Here is a 19,073-nt window from a genome sequence, read left to right on the forward strand (position 1 = left end):
AATTTAAAGATGCCTCTAATTTGAGCCCACTATTTTGCTCTTTCCTTTCTAAAACTAGATTTTACTTTTTAAGAAAAGGTAATGGATTACATTTAGTAAATACTGATAATTATCAGTAAATGCCAGTAATTGTAACAGTTACAAACTTCTTTTACTTCAGAAAATACATGGTATTCCATGTCTCCCTTTTTCTTTCAAGTTCCTTAGTTAATAGTATGAATATATAAACAGTTTCCCTAATTTGGAATATTTTTCCCTAATTATGTAGTGTGTTGTCCCTATTTCTGGAGTTTAAAGGTAAAAGATTAAAAGCAATGCTTTCAGTGATTTAAATTTTGCCTTTTTGTATTTCAGTCTTTTGCCTTTTCTAGCCTTTGCTGCTCAGCATTCCCAGGCAATTGTTTTTATGTTCAGGATTTTGACACGGTACCACCATTTTCCTATTGCAAGGCATTAACATTAATTGAAACAAGTGCAGCCCCACAAATGATTGAAAGACTTATTTGCAGTCGGCGCACTGAATTGCTGCCCCTGCTTGCTGCTCTTCTGATCCTCTACTTACATTACTTTTCTGCTGTTCTTAACAGCAGATACCAATGTCTGTCACACCTTTGGAAGTTGGGTCCTCTTTCTCTCATTGTCTTTATGACCTTGTTCAGGCATCAGCAATTTCTTTCATATAGTTCTACAAGTCCTGCTCCAGTACACTAGTATAATTATAATTTCTGGTTTCCAATATCCAGTCCTTTTTCATTTTCTCTTTAACCTTCTCTAGACCTCAGCAGTTTCTTTCATGTAGTTCTAGGAGTTCTGCTCCCTTTAATCTAGTACAGCTATCATTACTGGTTTCTGTTACCCTGGCATGATACCATACTCCAATACTTACAATACTATCTTTCTTATCAGGAAGGAAGTGCATAAAAATTAACTTCAAAAATATTTTAGGTCCCCGGTCCTTTCTTATGTAGATCCTTATACAAACATCTGCATTCTTTTTCTGTCAGAACTATACCTCTCAACTGTTCAGATTTTTGCAGAATGCCCATGTTTTGGCTGATATTTTTGGTCTATTCATTACTCTAGCACATTGCTAAGTTTAAAAGAGCAATATTTAAACTCTGTCCCTAGTTTTTGGGCAGTTGTCTACCCATTATGTTGGGCTTTTTCCACATTTTTTTTCACTAAGAGGCTGACGGCTATGGTCAGAATCCTGGCTACGTTTGAAAAGACTGTGACCTATGTATCTTTACTTGGAGCACAATTCGGTGTATGGTACAGTATGCATGCCAACAGAGAGTATTTATTTTTCTCTCAACAATGTGTGATCTAGAATATAAGAATGATAGTTTGACAGATCGAAATCCTGGTTGTAAGGCAGCCAGCCATTGGCTGTTGAAGCATTGTGGCAGGTGATGTCAGTGGAATCTGTGCTGTTAATCATATGACCACAATATTACCAGGGGACTGGATCCAGCTTCTAAAGCAGTCTACTCAATGAGAAGAATGTTTATTTAATTTTATATTAATGACACTGGCTGCAACCTGAAGGACAGCTCAGGCAAGGGATCAGTTAGGGTGGGGAGGGGGTGATAACTTTCACTGCAATGAGTGCGGAAGAGGATAGATACATAATACTGCTCATCTGGGAGTGCCATAACATGATGCTGAAAAAATTATTTAAAATCTGTGGTAGTCACTTCTTTCTTTTTGTTTTTCTTATTAAACTATATTCTTCTATCAAAATCTGGTTCAGTGATTTGATCAGTTGCATGAGCTTCCAACCAAATGCTGACCCTGCCTCTCAAGTAAAACAGATTTCTGGAGTGGTGGGATGGGGAATCTCTAACCATATCTGAACACATCCAGTATTCCTGAATTTGGCTAACAAGCCTCACTGGGTATAACATTTCAATGATCACATACTGATACCAGAAGCACCACGGTCGAGTACAGATGTGTACTGTGCTTTGGAAATATTTGTATAGTGACCCTTTGTCATTTCAAGTCCCCCAGTAATACTGGCAGGTCTAAAATCCCTTTCATCAAGCCTTTCATAAATATAATTGTGTCTAGCAGATCTGTGGCATGTAAAGAAGAAGCTTTGCTACAATCTACTTAACTTTATTTTGATTTGTGACCCAAGGTCTGGAGGAGCTGACCTGGGCTGGGAAAGGAATAATAAGGCTATGCTTGCCAGCTTATCTCCGTCAGGGGGATGGGTTGTAGGGTTTGCTAGGAGTATATCCTTAGCAGCAACATAGGTGGAAATACCACCCAATAACATGGTAGAGGTTATATTAAAAGGATCATAACACTACATGGAGGGATTGTTCCTTTAGTAACCCACTGCATGCTCACCTGGGATATGTCACATAGCACAACATGAGGTGGGGATTAGAACATGGCTAGAGATGTCAAAATTCCCTGAACAGCAATCATAATGAATGGATATCCTCCACTGACTCTCCATCTCCCTAAAGATATATATAGCTAACCCGCTACACTAAATGGGAGTCCTGGTAGTCTTAACATCCTAGAGGGAGATTCAGATATAGTAAGAGGAGGAGTTACAGGATGGTGGATGAGAGATTCAGGCATGGTAAGAGGAGGAGTTACAGGATGGTGGATGGGAGATTCAGGCATGGTAAGAGGAGGAGTTACAGGATGGTGGATGGGAGATTCAGGCATGGTAAGAGGAGGAGTTACAGGATGGTGGATGGGAGATTCAGGCATGGTAAGAGGAGGAGTTACAGGATGGTGGATGGGAGATTCAGGCATGGTAAGAGGAGGAGTTACAGGATGGTGGATGGGAGATTCAGGCATGGTAAGAGGAGGAGTTACAGGATGGTGGATGGGAGATTCAGGCATGGTAAGAGGAGGAGTTACAGGATGGTGGATGGGAGATTCAGGCATGGTAAGAGGAGGAGTTACAGGATGGTGGATGGGAGATTCAGGCATGGTAAGAGGAGGAGTTACAGGATGGTGGATGGGAGATTCAGGCATGGTAAGAGGAGGAGTTACAGGATGGTGGATGGGAGATTCAGGCATGGTAAGAGGAGGAGTTACAGGATGGTGGATGGGAGATTCAGGCATGATACGAGGAGGAGTTACAGGATGGTGGATGAGAGATTCAGGCATGGTAAGAGGAGGAGTTACAGGATGGTGGATGAGAGATTCAGGCATGGCAAGAGGAGGAGTTACAGGATGGTGGATGGGAGATTCAGGCATGGTACGAGGAGGAGTTACAGGATGGTGGATGAGAGATTCAGGCATGGTAAGAGGAGGAGTTACAGGATGGTGGAGGAGAGATTCAGGCATGGTAAGAGGAGGAGTTACATGATGGTGGATGGGAGATTCAGGCATGGTAAGAGGAGGAGTTACAGGATGGTGGATGAGAGATTCAGGCATGGCAAGAGGAGGAGTTACAGGATGGTGGATGGGAGATTCAGGCATGGTACGAGGAGGAGTTACAGGATGGTGGATGAGAGATTCAGGCATGGTAAGAGGAGGAGTTACAGGATGGTGGAGGAGAGATTCAGGCATGGTAAGAGGAGGAGTTACAGGATGGTGGATGGGAGATTCAGGCATGGTAAGAGGAGGAGTTACAGGATGGTGGAGGAGAGATTCAGGCATGGTACGAGGAGGAGTTACAGGATGGTGGATGGGAGATTCAGGCATGGTAAGAGGAGGAGTTACAGGATGGTGGATGGGAGATTCAGGCATGGTAAGAGGAGGAGTTACAGGATGGTGGATGGGAGATTCAGGCATGGTAAGAGGAGGAGTTACAGGATGGTGGATGGGAGATCCAGGCATGGTACGAGGAGGAGTTACAGGATGGTGGATGGGAGATTCAGGCATCGTACGAGGAGGAGTTACAGGATGGTGGATGGGAGATTCAGGCATGGTAAGAGGAGGCGTTACAGGATGGTGGATGGGAGATTCAGGCATGGTAAGAGGAGGAGTTACAGGATGGTGGATGGGAGATTCAGGCATGGTAAGAGGAGGAGTTACAGGATGGTGGCTGCACCAACAGCAGCATGCTGTCACAGAGTTCTGACAATGATAACCTGCTAAATGACTGAAAAAAATATATGTAATCCTGTTTGCTCATTGTCCCTTACAGAATTTTATGCACTTGTATTTATTTTGTTTCACTTTTTAGGATCCTTTAGACTCTGTGACAGTTTCCTTTTTATGTAATGGAGTTTTTAGCTTCCAGTCATGTAAGTATTAAGCAACCTTTCACTATGTTGCCTATTAACATGCCTCCTTAGGGCTATTCTTTTAATAGCACAGCTGCCAATAAGCACGCTGACCATCTGTTAATAAGCTACTGTAGCCAGTAATATTGTTTCATCTTTATGTCCTTACTATCCATTGTCCCCTAGTTATGATAGTGCTGGGACAACTTCTAATAAGTACCAGTTCTAGTACCTTCTTTTCTGTTACTGAAAGCCATTCTGCCACTGTCAGCAGTTGCCTCATCCATTTTGCACCTCTGCCTAAGTCTACTATGGCTGTACCTCCTTGTTTTAGTCTGTGATCAGAGTGCATGTTTCAAATAATCACACTGATGCTGTTTACTTTGTTAAGAACCTGGGTAAAGCCTGGTTATTTGAGAAGCTTTTCTTCTTTCCATACTTGCCCCATGATGTCACTGGTAACATGCAATAATTTCTTAAGACAGTGTAACACCTCCCCTTTCCCATGTGAAGGAAACTTGCAGGCTTTATAAAGCTCTTTTTACATTAATATTCTGACACTTCACAGCCTTCTGGATATGCTTTAAGTAAAAAGTGCAGAATCTGGATCTCTACATCTGCAAACTATGGACCCAATACCACCACAATGTGAATATCGGCATTAAAAATACATTAAGGCAGGCAGTAATGTACAAAACGAGGTTCCTGCTTGAAAATGAGTAAGGTGTTACATGTCACAATAAAACAATACAGTGCATCAGATTTGTTCCAGATATCAGAAGCCTGTTTCAAAGAGTTATCAGCACTGTTTATAACCTCCAGCCAAACCTAATTTCAACTCTGTAGCCTGTCCTGTATGGTTATGAGATACCGTTTTGATATTTCAGAAAAAAATAGTGCTAATTAAATCTTCTAAAGTTATCAGAAGGCTCGGAGAGTTGCTGTGCTTGCTTGTCAAAAGAAATTGCAAACATGCTAATGCGTATTTGGCTTTCTGCATATGTGAGTGAGCATTACTTCCATGCAAATTAAAGCAGTCAGAAATGGTATACTGTCAGTCGAATGGCTGCAAACATCAAACAGTATTAAGCAATGGTGATTACAGCTCGAGGGATAAATGTGCCATTGTACCATTTATTCAGCAGTAATATATTCTTCACAGTCTTTTAGATAAATTATGAACAGAGAAAAGGAAGTCTTCTGAAAAATTTCAACTGTGTATTATACTGGTTTACTGATTAAATGCAACTGCTCATTAATAAATAAGCTACTACCAACATTTAAAAAAAATCACTTTATTCTGCTATCACTATGCCTATGTGCATGATGGATTAATTCTGCTAACAGATCAATGTAAAATGGAAGCCTGAAAGTGATTATGTCTGAGCACACTGGACTCATCCACAACACTTTTGCTACTATGGTGTTGCAGCGGTACTGATAAAGGTCATGTGATCTGAATTTAGAAGACAACCAAAATTCAGGATGCGGGGCAGTTAAGACATACAGTATGAAGACAGATGCACATGCACACTCTTGGCTGGACTGGTCACAATACAGAAACTTTTATGTGCCTCACTGGTTTGTTTCCGTAAAAATGAAGAGGTACTTGACAGTAGCAAGGTATAGATAGTTCAATCTGAGACTTTTTTTTTTCTGGGGCTTGGTGGACTGATTGAAGGTACAGACTTCCAGAGGAAAATAGAGGTAATTCAAGAATATATTAGATAAGCTTAAAACTATTCAAATAGTGTCAGGGGTAACCCATTGAAAAAAATCATGCCTATAGTTTGCAAAGCAGGCAAGGAAATGATAAACAGAATAAATTCACGTGACATTACCTACATATATGCATACATAAATAATAAAAGTGCTACCTTTTTAGCTCAGTCAAGTTAAATGTACCTCTGACAAATGCAGCAACTGCATTTGCTACAGAAGCACAACAGCATAACATCAAGACGGTATGAAGCAATGGCTTATGATGCATATTTACATAATGAATGCATCTGTGTGCCTTGTAATAAAGCCTTCCTGCAGAGAACATATGCAAAAAAAAAAACAGTCTCTGACTGCAGCAATATGAACGCAGTCTGTATAGCCAGGCCCATGCTCTACAACAGAATTAAGATTTCATTTATAAAACTTCTCTCTTATTAGATCAAATTGAGGTCCAGAAAATGTCCAAACTGACACTAAGCCAAATAAATAAAAAACAAGCAAACAAATTAATAACTAAACAAATACAATTATCTGGGCAAGGCTAATGCCATAAGAGAGGTAAATGATGGGTCTGAGTAAGGTTCCAATTGAAAGATAATATCCAGAGTCATTTCAATGCTCTTCATTTATAGTACATAGAATGAAGAAGACTATGATGTTTATAGCTAGCTGTTATTTGTAGTTGTTGTTAATGAAATTCTTTGTGGTTTAAACCACACATTGCATTGCATTACAGTAAGCAGGTTTTACCTTGATGTATACAACATGAATTCAATATTTTATGATAAGGCTTTTAAGCCCACAAAAACATGTAACACCTTGCTGCATGCATACTGCTATATTATCAGTATGCATGTAAGAAGACATTATCGGTATACATATATAATGCCTTGCTGCATGCACTCTGATAATTAGGAATACAGCATACATAGCAGACATACTTTGTTGTTGGAGGGAGTTGCATTTACAGACCAGAGGTGCCTGGAAGGACAGATGCGCATGTGGGCTGTATTTAATCCTTCACTTCAAGCGTGTAACTGAGTGTGGTATAGTGTACTTTAATGTGCATCACTAATCTTGTGCTTCCCCCTGACAAAAGTGGTTGGTTCTAGCTCAGTTCTCACATCTAAGCCATCCCAAGGTACTGAGGCCACTCTCACAGCTGACAAGTGACAACAAGAACTGAGATCCTTGATCTCAGTGAGCCACTTCTGTGTTCATGGTCCACACCCCCCCCCCCGTGGCAGACTCTTCTGTTTCAATGTCCCTTGCCTTTTTCTTTGTATAGAATGTCATATAAGCAACCTTTCAATGCACCTTTTATAAGGATCCATTACGTCCAATCACAACATTTGTATCCTGTATTAGTGCATGCTAAATCTGATCACACTAATGCCCATGTATGGCAAATTTCCCCAGAAAGTATGTGTTGTGTGTGGAGGTCCTGTGGTAAAAGGTTGCAGTAGCATTTCATACTCTTGACTAGTGAATTTTTCAAGGCATGGTCTCCTTCAGGTAACCATGTCTATACCTGTACACTTATGGGCAAAATCTGTCAGGCAGGTAAGTATGGTATGCTGTTGGGTGCATGCAACTGTAGTCACAGTGTCTCACCCCAAGCACCAGGTTATTAGCTGCAGTTAGTGGCATGCACAGCAGCCCCACTCACTTATATACTATAGCCATGCATCAGCATATGTACCTGAAATGGGTCCATATCATTTTGTTGAAGGTTCCACTAACTTTTCTTCATCGACCCAAAACCACTGAATGTTCAGTTCCACATACATTCACATCCACAAAAGATTTAAGCAGGAAAAGGAAGCAGTCGGCCAACAGCACAAATTTGCCCTTTTCCCCACTGTAGTGCGATCTTGGAGTAGGTATATATAGTTAGGGGGGTATAGGGGGGCATAGCCCCCACTTTGGTGTGTTTGACATACTGTGGAGTGTGTTCCGGTGTAGTGTTGGCCAAGTGCTTTCTTTGCCTGGTGAAATATTTTTTTGATGTGAACATTTGTGGAACTGAATGTTAGGTGGTTTTGGGTTGATGAAGAAAGGTTCGTGGATGTGAACCTTTGAAAAATTGATACAGACCCCCTGAAACACCATACTGCCTGTGGCATGCCCTTCCTATGATTTTTTATGTTCCTAGATTGAACCTCCCCAAGCACCAGGTTATCAGTTGCAGTTAGTGGCATGCACAGTACCCCCACTCACTTATATACTATAGCCATGCATCAGCACATGCCCCTGAAACACCATACTGCCTATGGCATGCCCTTCCTATAACTTTTTATGTTTCTAGATTGAACCTCTGCAAGCAGATAGATAATACAGCACCACAAAAGTGTCATGGGTTCCCAGGTACACAAACACAAATGACATCTGCCTCACATCCCACTGACATCCACTATGTGGTTTGTTGCTACCAGACAGAGGTCCTTCCTTAACTTTGAGAAGCTCCCAGTCTACAGAGGTTTTACTAATTCCTCAATGTTCAAGTTGAACAGTTGCAAGCAGTGTTGTACAAAAAGCCACCTATGTTTATATTATGGCAACAAGAGTCAGTTACAATGGCAGTCAGGCTAATAAAGCAAATCATCACCAGTGCAGTCTGTGCTACCCACTCATGTTGAGACGAGTCATGAGTATTACTGTGAACACAAATCGCGTGATTTGCATGCTCATATATATGGTGTGCATGTACACCCACAGTACCATGGTACAACACTACAACCATGTTGTAACACTGCATTGCAGCACTGTGACCATGACTTAAGGCAGTGGTGCAGAACACAGTTCAGAAATTTATGTCCTTGCACAAGGGCCATCATTTTTGATCCTTGAGTTGAGCTGATTGAGTGCTCATGGCTACTTCATGTTTTTGAAAATGCAGGGCTCAAGCTTGGTGTTCCAGTAAGGGCAGGATTTCCTGTTCTTCCAGTACAGGAATTTCAGGCACTGCTTGCTGGGTAATGAAGATGGGTTACTAAGGAAAGTGGTTACCTGTATGAGCTGCCACAGATGCTGGGTGAGCTACCATAGATGCTGGGCGATGCCACTCTAATCAGCAATGCTGGCATCACTTCAGTGTCCAAAAGCTGATCAGCACTGACTTGCTTCCTCAAACCCCTATCCAGAGGAAGGAAAACTGATACTCGATGCCCATTCCCAAAACAACAACATTATTCTTGTGTAGATAAGGACTGCCTTTAAAATACATACCCCCACTGAATTTCAATATTCTTTTACTTAAAATGAAGTGGCTGGAGCAACTTTACAAGCAATAGAGATCCGATGATATAGGCTTTAATTGTCAGATTTCACCTTTCTTTCATTTGATTCCCATAAAATGACACAAATGCACTTAGGTCATGCTGACCTACAGTTGTGCCCAACCTCACTTAACACCTTTATATAAAGAAATTAAGGAGCACCTAACTTGTTTGTTTCATCTGCACTTAGAAAACATCATTGTCTTACACTGCTTTTGCAATGCACAGCTGTGTAAAAGATTGTGCCCTTGAACTATTTAGGTTTTCAAGAGTAAACCCCAGTCATCAGGCTATTACATCAATATATAGGCAGACAGAGCTCTAGTATACCTACAACAGGGAGAAAATGAAGCAGACAGAAAGCAAAGCAATTATAAAAAAGTCTGCATGAAATTCTATAGACATGAAAAAAAATATGTACATTATGTCTGGAGTCTGGTATTAGTGAAAGCAGACCCCTCCACACACACACACACACACACACACACACACACACACACACACACACACACACACACACACACACACACACAACATACGCTCGTATATGCACATGCGTGCATGCACACATGAGCACACATACTCCTACACACACTCTCACACACACCTTTTGCAGTGATGGAAAAAGCAAAACTGAGACTGCAATATGGTAAAATGCATGGCAAGGAATGAAAATGTGAACAGAAGCAGAATAAGCCATGGAGGAGGAAGAAAGAGAATGCACATCTGTGCTACAGCTGGCTGGAAACTGCAGGCTCTTGTGTGAATATAGGAGCACTTAACCTCAAGCTTTTGACTTTTTCATCAGCCAGTCTTCTCTGTAAATCAAACCCATAAACTAATCAGCCACAAAGAAGTAGCAAATGTTACTTGAAAAGTTAACCGCGCAGGCTGCTTGTTGCTAATACTTCCTGGTGCTGTTAGACACAGCAAACATATGCAAGCCACAGAATTACATCTGTGTTGGCTTCAGGTAAGAAGGCAGCAAAAGGAAGAAACTTGTGGCTTCTGTGAGAGCTCATGAGACAAAGGGACTCAACGAGTTAAGAACTACAATACCACACTGTTTTAGATAGAAAGTAGCTTCATTCAACATCTTTATCCCTCAGCAGAAGGATCCAGCCCCAGATTAGCAAGAAAAGAAACAGAAGCACTCTGTAAGCAGTGCATCTCTTTCCATGTGTATAGTAGGACAAAGATGCTGTAAAAGAGCCATTCCAAGATGGAACCATTTACGCATTATTTGGCACAGAGGCTTGACAGATTTATGGAAGCAACAAAGCCTGTCTTCTGGAGCACAACTTATAAATACATATATTTTTAAAGTTTTTGATATTACACTGGAAAAGTTAGCAGGTTTCGCATGGGTTTAAAGCAATACTCGTCCTTAAAATAAGAAACTTGCTTTCTCTCCCCATAGACACAGCAAAGCCAAGTATAACCTTGTTTGGAAGAAGTAGGGGGAGGACATTCCCCCATTAGACCAAATACATAATTAAATATTAAGTGGAAAATTATACCATAAATAAAGGGAACATCTATCCTCAAGTAAGAGTATTCAGCATACCTCTGTTCTAGCCATGGAAGAGTCCATAGCAGATTGTACAGACTAAACATAAAGCCCAGCAGCAGAGCACAGTTAGCATCAAAAATTCTTTTAAGCTATAACTAAATCCATGCAAATTTCCAAACCAAACTCCCCAAAGAAATGATTTGTGTTTAATAAAACAGCTTTTCTGCCAAAGATATGTTGGGTAAACATATTTCAAAAAAATGTATAACATTTTGTTGTATTTTTTCTGCTGGACTTTACGTTTACTCTTTGAATCTCCTCCCTTACTCTTGCAGTACCCCTGCCAACCTACTGTAACTGAATCAAAGTCACCATCCCAAAGAAGCAAAAGGAAATCAAAACAAAAGCAAATACAATTCCTCATTTTGCATATCAGGCTCCAACAGATTGAAAACCAAAGTTTGATTTTTTGCATGTTGAAAGAGAATTCCATAATCTAAACACAATAACTTGGCAACCTACTCATTTGTGTGTAGACAGTAATGCCTGGCTGGATCTGTGTCACTTGTGTCTAGTACTTACGGGTCCAAAAGGAATGTAACACAGTACAAAGGTAAATATTTTTGGAGGAGCTCTATAATATATTTCGCAAGCTACTTCAACCGAACTGTCATGCATTATGATTAAAATTTATATGACTCAGGTACTAAACTGCATAACATATTTAAGGCGATCATATTTCAGATTGACAAATTGCATCATTTTGCATAAATACGATGAGATTATATTGCACAGATGACATAAATGGATCATCTTACGTTAGGCACTAACACAATATCTGAATTTGGCCTGGAGAGAGTATCTGCAAAGAATTATTTATCTTTGATCATGATGATGAGAAAAAACAATCAGATTACAACTTACTGTGTTGATACAGGGGAGTTCCTTATTCAGTAGCCATGGAAGTGAAAGTTTGTCTTCACCGCGGTAACAAGACTGAATACGCTCCTTGATCTTTTCATTAATCTCCTTCAGAGTGAAAAGGCACAGAACAGATTCTTTAGGAGGATTGGCGCGGTGCTTTTGTCCCTGTGAAAACAGGGCATAGAGGATGTCTTCGTCTTCTGGAATTCCCATCGAACTGGACAAATGCTTCCCGGGTTTACCAAGGTAGGCACTCTGAATCAGACGATATTCCACACCATCCTTTGTGCAGCCAATTGGGAACTCCACATACGAATAGAATTCAGAGTCGGTCGAGCACATCCTCACAACCTTGGAGGTAAAGAACTTCTCTCCAGTTGAGTCCAACAATGTCTGCTGTGTGTCAAGCTGCAGAGTAAGAAAGTATACAAATGTGCCACTTAAAAAGGAGTACACGTAGTAGATGTCAAAGGCAGGATATTGCGACAAAGTATCAGATGGGATTTTGATCTGCGAAGACACGAACTCATCCTGGTACACAAGGCTGAACATGTTAACACTCTCTTCATCTTTGATGAGTTTGCGGCTTGATAGTGTGGGAAAATACTCTGACTTCCCTTCAATGGAGGTGCCAATAAAGAGCTTACTAAGCTCAGAGTTTTGAGGCACAATGACCCCAGCCATGGTATCAGGCTCCTTAACTCCTGAAAGGTAGTGCTCTTTCCTGTGATGGGGCTCACCAAGTTTAAAAAGGTCATCCAGTCTTAAGAACTGGCAAATTCCTTGCCATATGCTGCCACAGGCCACCAGCCGATTCCCAGTATAGTCAATCAACAGCAACTTATTGACATTGTCAGAAAGAATGAGTTTATGGGCACAAGCTCGCACAGTAGGGGGTGGATAACAATGTGAGTTGTCCTCTATTGGCCCAGTAACATGCACTCGCATTTCCACAAGGCCTGGAGACAGCCTATAGATCCTGTTTACTGCACCCAGGTACACTTCTCCAGTGGTTGCATGAACAGCTAGATGTGTCAGAGTGGTATTTGTGACAGTAAAAGTCTGAAACGGAGAGCCATGGCCCTCAGCAGGGTGAAACAGCACCAACAAGGTAATAAGGCACACGAGGGAATGCAGAAACGCTAGGTCCCAGCTCCCTCTTCTCATTGTCCACATCTGAGAGATGGCTGTACTTCTCAGCGGTACTCTGACTGTGAGTTCCTGGAGTAGTACGTCTGCTCTTCAGTCTTCCACATTCAGCTGTTCACTGCTGGAAAAAAAAAAGTTGTCAGATCAAAATATCGTAACAGCATTAACTAAATTCCCAGCCTGCAATTACAATTTTTACTAAAGGTTGACTAATCATCCATTGCCAATTTTGACATTTACATTTGAATACAAACATACTCATTTCTCTCAGAAAAGATCTGCATATCCCAAACCAAGAACTTAGTATTTTATTTAAATGAATATGGAATTTCTGATTTCTATGCAACCAGAAGAATAAACCATATAAATACAGGACATTGCTATGTATCTTAAAACTGCTGTTTATAAGCATATTGTACTGCATTCATTCATTCTTTCACCACCCAGGCATTCTCTGAATAACTGCATAATTCATCTCAGGGTCACAAGGGAACCAGAGCCTGTCCAGCACTTGGTAGGTAGAAGGCATGTAAAGTAAACCTGGGTAAGGTGCCAGCCCATTTCAACATGTTTAATCATATTCTGTTTATCTGCATACTCCTTATTTTTCTTGGTCATGGCTGACAATTGTCATTTTGAAGAATCTATTCTATGAGCCAATGAATGCATAAAATATTTTCTACAAGCAACTGATTCTTAAGAGGGAGAGGCATAGGATAGCTGATTTGTTCCTCCCCTCCACTACCAGTCTGTAGTCTGGTCCAGGAAAAAACAGTCCTTTCTATAAAATATATGCATAGCCACCTTCCTGGGAAGAGCAAGGGAACTGTAAGAGATACCACAAAAGCTGAAGAAATGTGAAGGCTGACAGAAACAGAAGTAGAAAACAATTTAAAATGTATTTGGTTATGGTCTACCAAAATTACTTGATATAATAGAGCACTAAATGTTTGAGCATCTGGTTGCAAACTGTGCGTATTTAGTAATCAGCAAAAAATGTATAAGACCAGCTGTGTCAGGAGATGAAAGGTGAACACACCATGTGATCCTTTCTTTTCATGGCCAAGTGCAGTGTGGAGGGCCAGCATGCACATGGACTGCTGTTTGATCTCATATATGCAGTCTGTTGCAAGGTGAGCCACCTCCCCATAAAAAGGTAAAGGCAAGGAGACCCACGCAAATCTGTTACCTGGACTAAATAAAATATCACTGCATTGCCTTATTTCACTGGCCTATGAGAGCTTTTTAATAGATAATTACTCTCTGGGAAGAGAAAGGAAGGATGGTTTACTCTTGATTCCATGATCCTATGGCAAGGCAATCAGTGAGGATACTGATGAAAAAGAACTATTGCCCTTATCCTGTGAAGTGGTTGTCTCAGGTGAGTGCAATATCGGAGTTGGTTTAAGGTGAAAGTGTCGTCTCAGTGGGGTGCCAGCATGAAGGGAAATAAAACACTATATGGCAAGTTTGCTGTCCCATTTCAGGGAAAGTATGACCAACCCAGTAAACAAAAAGTAAGTATACAAATAAATGAATAAACAAACGAATAAAAGATCTATTAGTCTTACATTGCATAATCATTCTTATAGTTTATTTATTTGGCTTAATTAATCTTTAAAATCTGCTTGATTTTGCTTAATACGTCTTTGAAATCTTTCTATTGCTTCTTTTGGCATGTGTAAAAACTGCATACCTCTGCTCAGCAGTATCAGTGAAGCTTTTAAGAAGCTATATTACATCAGAGATGAATCTCAAAGAAACTAGGATGTTACCCAAGGTACTGGTTGGGACCCTTAAACTCTAAGTTAGGAGTTAGATGCATTTAAGGCTAGGTGCTCATCTTCTAAGTGCAGCATTTTTTATTCATATATTTTTTTTTTCTTGCTGATTGACTACTTCCAGCATCCGCCGACTCTGCCACCATGCAAGCCCAATATTTTACTTGCTGACCCTAATTCCAAAGGGGGTGACAAGCTCAAAGGAATATCATTACCTACATCATAAGCCTGTCTGTCAGTACCTGTGCAGTGCTGTGGATGTAGCTAGTCTCTCACACATGTGCACATACACACACACACACACACACACACACACACACACACACACACACACACACACACACACACACACACACACACACACACATATCTTCTTGTGTATTAGTGCCCCTGCTATCTACAAATAAATTTTAGCTAGCTACAGGACACTAAGACCAAAGTCTCTCCTTGCAGAAACCCTACAGCAGTAATGACCTGCACTCTGTCCCTGACAGAAGACAGCTAACCACTGTTCAGTCAATCCTGTCCTCCCAGCAGGTCACTCATGATGGGGCCTACTACTGAAAAAAAGTGCCAGTGTAGTTAGAAAACCACTTCTCTGTATCAACAGGCCAGGCTAGGGTAAGTATTACAGCATTTCTGAAGTACCTATTTCAGTCACTTCAAGATTGGCAACAATATTTGTTAAATGTAAGTTGGTTACATACACACTGCCATTTATGGAAGTTTTAACCTCCTGTGACAGGCCAAAGAGCTACGTTTTTGTCCTTTAAATCTAAATGTCTGCTAAATAAGTACAGATATATAAACATTCACTTGATAATTTCCTTATACTATTTTGCTGATGGTTGAATTCAGCAAATAAAGACAAACAAAAAAAAAACAAACAGCTGGTAACTTGCAAACATAAGCAGTTAATGTCAGCTTTCAAATGTAAACCAAAGAATTCGAACAAGGGGCAGAAAAATTGTACAGAACATTGAGATAAAACATCAGTGCAAACATAATGCAAACAACCAAAAAAATGGCATGAATGAAACTAAAAACAGTAATGTGCATGGCTTACTGAAGATGTCCACTTGTTTGTCCAAAAGTAAACAGCTTCTCCTGATCTCATGCTGTGATACTTGGCTTGTAGTGGCAAATCTAGGGAGATGACACAGGATCATGTACCCACGTAAAAGCTGGCATGCTGCCTGTACTAAGCAGGTTCTGCTGACACACACAGAAGTGATTTAGCACTCTCTCTTTGCAAATTTCTTACTCCATTTCTGGTAAATCGCTAGATACACACTGGTTTTGGTAAGGTTTCCTTTTCTCCTAATATTGTACTAAGCATGTCTTACATCTATTTGTCAGGTACTTAATGAAACTCTGAATGTCTCTTCCATGTATTTTATTACCTCATGATATTACTGTTAACCTCTGTTTGCAATTGTTATCCATATGGGGCTTTCCCCCGGGCCTCCGCTGAAAATGGGCTATCGCGCAGTCTAACATACCTGGTTAACAAATGTCAAAATAAATTAACTAAATAAATAAATAATATGCTCCCATATTTAATTCACTCATAAGAATTATCAAATCTAGAAAGTTTCTGCTGTGGTTCTTGTAACTCTTACTACTACAACATCTCTAATCTGTCCTCTTGATTTACAAGATGGTGCCAACATGGCATATTTGACTACATTATCCATGAATTACATTTTGTCTGCAGTCCTCACCTTTACATTTGTTTAAGATTTGATTTTCAGAAAAAGCCACTGCTTACTCGGTTCTCTGCTACAGCGTGGCTGGCCTCAGACATTCCCTTCCTCCTCATCCTGGCTTCTTGTAACAACTCACCTTCTTCTCATGTATTTGCATATAAGCATGGCTACTGCTCTTAGGTTAGTAAGTCCAAGTTTTAAAATCTGCATTAATCTGTATTTCCTAGACTTTAAAGCCTTCGTTTAATTTTCCTAAGGTCCCTCAGCAACTTTCTCAGCTGTCCTCAGTGACCCAGCTTACCACTGTGATGCATTACTACAGTGAGAGACATGTTGCCTTATGTTATGTCCACCCCCGCAACACTGTCACTGAAAGATGTGCTTAAAATGGAGGAGACCATGGATCAGTGTCTGCACTTTGCATGCAGTCAGCCATTAACTTAATCCGACCTCACAGACCACCAACTACAGCTGTCACCTTCTTCGACACATCTCATCAATCTTAATAATGCTTCCCAAGGGCACAAGTTTTCTGATGGCTTCTGCAGTCTCCAGTAAGTGAAAGATTGTCTTGTTTAAGTGAAATTACAGTAAATTGAATGAATGTTCCCTACCATGTATGTCTCTTAACTGCAGTCCTCATAACCAGTCATATCATTTTAATAATGTTTGACTTCACACTGCGAATCTGTACTTCCTTCTATCTTAAAGTTTCTGGCTTATGAATTGGTCACCAATGACAGCTTCTTAACTGTAGTTCTATGTCACATTAATAGTACCATATGCTGAGCATCGGACATTTCTGTCCTACCCAGTTCCATTCCATGTTTTCCCCGTTCAAACCTCAAAGACCAATCCCAAGTAAAAAAAAAAAAAAAAGCAACTTTCACAATAGTCACCAAATATGCACCATAATGGTCACTGTATATGTATTGTACATAATGCAGCTACAACACAACAGTCACAAAGAAACTGAATGCACTTTGTATGCAGTGCTATTAGTCTGGATGCATGTTCTTAACCAAAAACCCTTTCTTCTTTCTACTGCTCAGTTTTCTGCATCTCTAATACCTTAAAATTCATCTGTTTAGTTTACACTGTTTGGTTTCACCATGGATCTTGAAAACTGGCTAATCAGCACAGGTTTTTTTCTCTGTCTCATTTTCTATTTCCCATATTATTTTATGTATTCCTTTAATGCAGACTGATAACTAATTAAGTCCCGTGAAGCAGAACCACTTTCAAAGACAACTCAAAGTGAATAAGACTGTAGATCACGCAAAAATAAAATAAAAAAAATGATTATCAATATAGAGATAGTTAACATTATCTAGGAATACAGGAATAAATTAATCTTAGTAAGTTCATCTCCATTGGGCTAAATGCATGTTAAAATTCTACAGAGTGACTACAGAGCCTATGTAAGCTTGGGCAAATATAATGTGAAAGAATAAAAACGTAGTTGTAGTATTTACAGTATAATATATGTACAGGTAAAAACAATAGCACTACATGTTACTAATTCTCAAGCCCATGTTTGAGAAGGCTATATAGTCCCATGTTTATACCAAATTGAAAGTATTTATAACTGTTAAGAAGCTACTTTTTTGTCATTAAATAACTGCTTATAGACATCTGTTTCATTTCCAGTTGTCAGCTTGCTAAGCTTATTAGATTTTATTTTCTCTTTTGTAGCTTTAATATTCATATACTTATAACTCTGCCTTCACCTTCATTTCCTTAACTACATTCATGATTTATTTTAGGTTATCATTGGATTTAGTTCACTTATTTTCATATTTTTTATGGTCTAAAATGGGCTGTCTTTTCTGACTTACTAACTCCCTTGACTCAGTCAAAAGTCTGTTTTTTCTTAAACTTTGCAACCTTTCTGAGTTGTTAATAATTTCAGGAAACCATGTTTCAATTCCTCAATCAAGAAATTCATTGTTTGTTATAGCATTATTTCAAGCACTATATAAAAACAGAGCGACTCTTTAGCATATGCTGACCTTAGCCGTTCTTTCAAGATATCACAACTGCACCACATAATATCTCAGCATTTGATAAAGGACTTACATGACTAGCATAATAAAGTACTGTTACTCTCACCAGTTTATGCTGATTCCTCAATGTTCACCCCCTTTATTCTTGAAGCACAGCCTGTGATTTGTCAATCTCTGTTGAATGACATCTCAGGTATCAAATTACCTCTCCTTTTCATTTGTCTCATTCTGTCTTACCATCACAAATGCTGCCATCCATTAGCCAGTGGATGGGATACAGGAGCTAAATCAATGTAGGTTTATTAGACTGGGATTCAATTAACGCATCAATTCAAATCCCTGTTTAGTCTTATTGTGACATGAGTGTCAAGAAAATGAAATCTTGAAAGCAAGGAAGTTTTCCCCTTACCTCCAAGGCCGAGCAATTTCAGAGTCAGCATATACAGAGAATAGAGTGGGGTACATCCCCTCCCACACACACACAGGGGACTGCGGATAGCTGAAAATAGTCTTGAAAAATATTTTTATATACCTGATAAAAGTTGATATTTGCCAGTATCATATTTATTTTTTGGATGTTCGCTGGTGCAATCATAGCAACATTAATTAGTTACTATGATTCCCTAGTGGTTTACAGGTCATACAGATTTCTTAATTACCATCTGTCTCAAAAGTGATTCTGTTTCTATCTTGTTTTATTGAAAAAGCCATTTTATGCTGCCTTTAAGCGATCAGTAAGTACAGAAGCGAAATTCTCCTTACCCACCTTGATTTATAGTGATTGCACTA

The 19,073-nt window shown here is 39.8% G+C and overlaps 1 protein-coding gene across 1 annotated transcript in view; it reads right to left on the reverse strand.

Moving 5' to 3' along the window:
• PLXNA3 (plexin A3) overlaps window positions 1-19,073 on the reverse strand; it is a 1,436,523-nt gene that overhangs the window by 1,328,886 nt on the left and 88,564 nt on the right. Inside the window, exon 2 of the mRNA XM_044080266.1 lies at window positions 11,640-12,909. Within this exon, the coding sequence (XP_043936201.1) occupies window positions 11,640-12,815 (1,176 nt within the window). The 5' untranslated portion in view covers window positions 12,816-12,909. The remainder of the gene's footprint in view (window positions 1-11,639; window positions 12,910-19,073) is intronic.

The sequence above is a fragment of the Protopterus annectens genome, chromosome 8.part0, assembly GCF_019279795.1.
Source record: "Protopterus annectens isolate FY-2018-M chromosome 8.part0, PAN1.0, whole genome shotgun sequence".
Lineage (NCBI taxonomy): Eukaryota > Metazoa > Chordata > Ceratodontiformes > Protopteridae > Protopterus > Protopterus annectens.